The 4,647-nt window shown below is 36.4% G+C and overlaps 1 protein-coding gene across 1 annotated transcript; it reads right to left on the bottom strand.

Moving 5' to 3' along the window:
• Nucleotides 1-2,238: 2,238 nt before the first annotated feature.
• On the bottom strand, nucleotides 2,239-4,396 carry LOC111372640 (receptor-like protein kinase FERONIA). The gene has a single exon (XM_022995024.1). The coding sequence runs from the start codon at nucleotides 4,279-4,281 to the stop codon at nucleotides 2,449-2,451; it is 1,833 nt and encodes a 610-aa protein (XP_022850792.1). The 5' UTR covers nucleotides 4,282-4,396; the 3' UTR covers nucleotides 2,239-2,448.
• Nucleotides 4,397-4,647: the final 251 nt, after the last annotated feature.

Below are 4,647 nucleotides of genomic sequence, written 5' to 3'. Positions count from 1 at the left end.
TTTTGCTCTTGTTAAATTGATCGTAGGGTGTCATGCCCACGTGAGAATTGCTTTGCGCTGGCACTGCTATGAAAATTTTCCTTTTGTTGTATTTTGGTTCCTCAATTATGTTATTTATTCATTTTAACTCCTTTTGATATTTTCTTGGTCCTCTATCTTTCAATTCAATGTAATTGACTCCACACTTTCTCCAATCATCGATATTAGGTCCGAATCAACTATCAGCACTTGCGATTTAGTCCCCAAACTTTGGATTCAGTCTAATTTCACTCATTTTGTCCACTTCCATCGTTGTCCATCGAGATGCACCAAACAAACGTAATATATATAAAATGAAGCCTCAATTCATTTAAAATAACAATAATTGTTCTAGTTTAATGATTGGGATGTACAAAATACACTCATCAATAATCACTACAACACAAGTAGCATTTTAAGACAATTGTTTACAGTGGGCATATAAAACATGCCGTAAAAATGGACTTTTTACGACATGCATTAAATGTGTGCTATAAAAACTCATTACTTAAAGTATCTAGGACATACATTTTGGAAATGCCATAAAAGCTGAATATTTATGGCATAATTCTCAAGCACGACGTGTAGATTGATTTCGAAAATAGTTATGACTTAAAAATTTTATGTAAAGAATGACTCTTTACAGCGCTAGGACATACATTTTGGAAATGCCATAAAAGCTGAATATTTATGGCATAATTCTCAAGCACGACGTGTAGATTGATTTCGAAATGGCATAATTCTCAAGTACGACGTGTAGATTGATTTCGAAAATAGTTATGACTTAAAAATTTTATGTAAAGAATGACTCTTTACAGCATGCGCTAATGTGTGTTGATAATATGCTCTTGTTTGATTCCCATTTTTGGGATAAAATGAATTATGGAATAGTAGTTTTTTGAAGAATGTGTGGTTAAAAAGTAAGGAAAAATTTTTGAAATTCGTGTATAATTATTTTATAAAAGAATGTATGGTTGAAAATGAGTTTTGGAAAAATGCATTTTTGAAAAAATGGAAATCAAACAAGGGCATATATATGAATTTACAGTAAACATGCTACACACCATAAAAAAAAATAAAAATAAAAAAGATTTTTACAACGTGCATTGTGCTCGCAATAAAAAAAAATGTATGATCAAATCGGGTGATAGGGGAAATGAAATGTGAAATTAAGACCCTGTTTGAGCTGCATTTTGATTGAAAAATGCATTTTTGAATAGTGAATTAATTGAGAATTTGTGATTAAAAAATAAATAAAAGTTTTGAATTTACATATAATAATATTTCATCGAAGAATGTTTAATTGAAAAGAAAAGAGAGAGAGAGAGAGAGAGAGAGAGAGAAAATGCATTTTAGATCAAACAAGGGAACTCATTCATATTTATCATTTACCGTCACATTAACAACACAGAACCAGTGGGTGGGGGCTAAATATCACTTATCTTTCAGCTCTTCCCTTTCGAGCAACCATTCAATCATTCAAGAGTCGTTCAATTAGCTCTTAAAATTTAGTCATACAATGCTATTCTCTTCAGTCGGCCATAATTCGAGACATTCCAGAGTTAGAAGTTTGTATTCTACTTTAACCCAAGAAAAATGAGTTTTCAATTTTGATAGGTTCTGATTTGGTCGATTAGAGATAGGATATTGCAAGGATTAAGCCACAGATTTCCTCAGTGCAAAATATTCGTGAGAATATTATTCAGTTGTCAACAATAATTGATTTTTATTTATGTTATATTGAAGACAGCCTAGTTGCTTTCCTCTTCTGTTTTTGTTCGAATATTTGGGACATCTGTTTCTCAGTCATAGTTAACTAAAATCGATTTACGTGTGTTTACCATTAGTGAAAAAAATCGTCGCTGGACACTTTTTCTGTTGTGGTTATTCTGTGGAAAAATGATTTTGGAATTGTTTATTCCAATAGACTATTTTGTAGATCATTTGAGAATTCCTCTTGACGTAAAATGTTTATATATCAGCATTGTAAATATTTTTCTTGGTAAAAAATAATTGTGTTTTTTGTATAACTTGCTCCCATCTCCACCGCACTCGTTTATTACAGCATTTGATGCAATATGGACGAACTTTGGTCGACTTTCATGCTAGTATACTAAACATGGGATACAAATTGCAACATAACGTTCCTTAAACCTTTCTCACAATTTGGTACACAATAGAGTCATGCATATGGTCTCTATGAAACATGAAGTAAAAAGCTGTCGGAAAATGAAAAATATTTATATATGGAGTATTAAATTCCACAACTAACCACTGGCGATAACTTCATAGTATATGGCTCTCACTTCAATATTGAAACTTGATAATATCAATTGTCAATGGATTCTCATTACTGTGACCATTAATCCATGGACCAAAAATGACAAAATTAGACAAAGATATTATGAAAAGAAAGAAGGAAAAGGAAACCTAGCGCCCTGCTGAATTATTAATTTCAGAGAAAATAGTCTCGGTCTTTAATCTGTCACTGATAGCAGCAGTAGATGTGATACTGCTCTTAGATAGGTCGTTGCTAGCAGTTGATGTATTAGTGCTCTTTGATTCGACCACAACTTCGCCCGAACCAGAGAATAATTTGTCGTTTTCTGTGTTGGTTGGCTCCTCGTGCCGAAGTAATGGATATGACGGGGACATTGGGGAGTCTCTACCATCCACCACTACCCCGTCACGGCCTCTATTCTCTGCCACCTCCTGCCGCTGCATTGCCAATTTAATCTCCTCCAACAAAGACTGTCGGCACAGATCAGACGGCAGCGATGAACCTGAACCGCTGGTCTTCGTGGTTGACTTCGACGTGATTGAAAGTGGGACCCATGACGACTTCACCACACTTAGGCCAAAGTCTTCCTCTCTCCGCCGGCCATGGAAAATCAAGAAGCTGACAAATAACAACAGAAGAAGAAATCCGGTCACACTCCCAATAACTGGATAAAGTACAGACGTGTCTTTATTTTTCTTCTTCTGTGAGCTATTATCTGGTCCTAATGGCGAAGAATTTAGTTTGTGATCAGGGTTTGCTGCCGCTAGACTACGTTTAGAATCACTGAGCTTGAAGATTTCCAAGCCATTTAAGAGGGCATTGGAGTACTTAGGCCGGGAAATAAGGTTTGGGAACAAAGAAAGCCTCAGGTCTTTCTCTCCACGGCGGCCGTCATCACTAACCCATGTGACGTAGTCTTTGAAATAAGGAATTTCAGTGCCTCCAGTCCAGAAAATAACATCGGCTTCAATTTCTGCTGTCTGATTGTTGATTGAAATTGTGAAAACCCTTTCGTTTTGATTGGTAACTTCCATCTGAATCTCACAGAAATGGAATCTGAGGAGGTAGTGAAACCCGGAATCAATAGGAAAACTCCATTCCAAACTTTTGCTTCCGTTGGCTATTACCCTTGAGGTAGTGTAAACTATTTCCGGCGCAGTATAAGCTGGGGAATGTTCAGTGTAATGGATTGGAAGATTTTCTGCGTGAGGTGTGTAACCAAATTCTCCACCAGGAATATAGTTATCATCTTGAAACCATTCACGAAACATCCCTGTGTCTGCTTTTATTCCGACATAACCTCCTCCTACATTGAACCTGTAACGAGTCTCCAACGCCGTTGTATTTTTCAGATAATACAGTTGATTCACGAATTTGATGGGGAGGTCACGGAAGTAAAGGTTGTCTGGCATTGAAACTATTTCAATCCCATTGATAAACGCGTAAGATTTTGGAGAAGGTGAAAAGGTTATGTTAAGGCTATGATTATCCTCCACATTAATGATGAATTCTTTCTTAAAGGAGGGTTCAGAGGGTGTGGATGTGAGATACGCACTGAAATTGCTCAAAAGTGTGAATTCATTGGCAGTAACTGTAAAAAATGATTCATTTTTGTTGAAGGATACGTTTTTATCAAGGTTGGAATAGGTGGCAGCGTAAAAGTAGAGGCGAAGAAATTTGGGTCCGGCCAGGACTGGAAAAGTGTAAGTGAACTGGGATTGAAAAATACGAGCTGTCGTGTAAGGGGCGAAATTCGGGACAGAAAAGCCTTGTTCTGTTGGTTCAGAGGCTAAGGACTTGGTGGCGATATTTGATGGTGCATACTTGAAACGAGCATCACTGTCCCAACTACGTTGGTTGTCATCTGTTCCACTGGACTGTGAGCCACAACTAAAGAGGATTTGATCCGTGGGACGGTAAGGAGTGGCAGAGAGGGCGGTGGTTAGGAGGCGGAGAAGGAAGCAGAGGAGAGCAAAGGACATATTTTTCTGGGTACTAATTGTTTGGTGTTACTTTTTTCATCAAGGCTGATGGCTGTAGGCATATGTGAGGAGTGCTAAATTCCATCTATGGACAATTGAGATATATAAAAAGAAAATACATTTTTTGTTACTTATATTTAACGACTCAAAAGTAAGGGAAGACTCTGAAGTCTTTGTGGGGAATGCAAGTCAATGGAATTATATGGCCCAATATCAATTCTTGGTCAAGAAAAGTTGGTTCATAAAAAATGGGACATTTTTGACAGTTTGCGACTTTTCCAATAGAAAAGTATTATTAAATTCTTTCCAAAAGATATATCATTTTTCCTTTAGTTGCTTTATATAATTATTTTTTGCTTATACTTT

This window comes from Olea europaea, unplaced genomic scaffold (assembly GCF_002742605.1).
Source record: "Olea europaea var. sylvestris unplaced genomic scaffold, O_europaea_v1 scaffold1019, whole genome shotgun sequence".
In the NCBI taxonomy this organism is placed as follows: Eukaryota; Viridiplantae; Streptophyta; class Magnoliopsida; order Lamiales; family Oleaceae; genus Olea; species Olea europaea.
Note: the sequence above shows the minus strand (reverse complement) of the source record. Positions and strands in the feature narration are given on the sequence as shown.

Bases quoted from the DNA above. Each gene is read 5' to 3' on its own strand.
- LOC111372640 (XM_022995024.1), bottom strand. From the start codon at position 4,281: ATGTCCTTTGCTCTCCTCTGCTTCCTTCTCCGCCTCCTAACCACCGCC.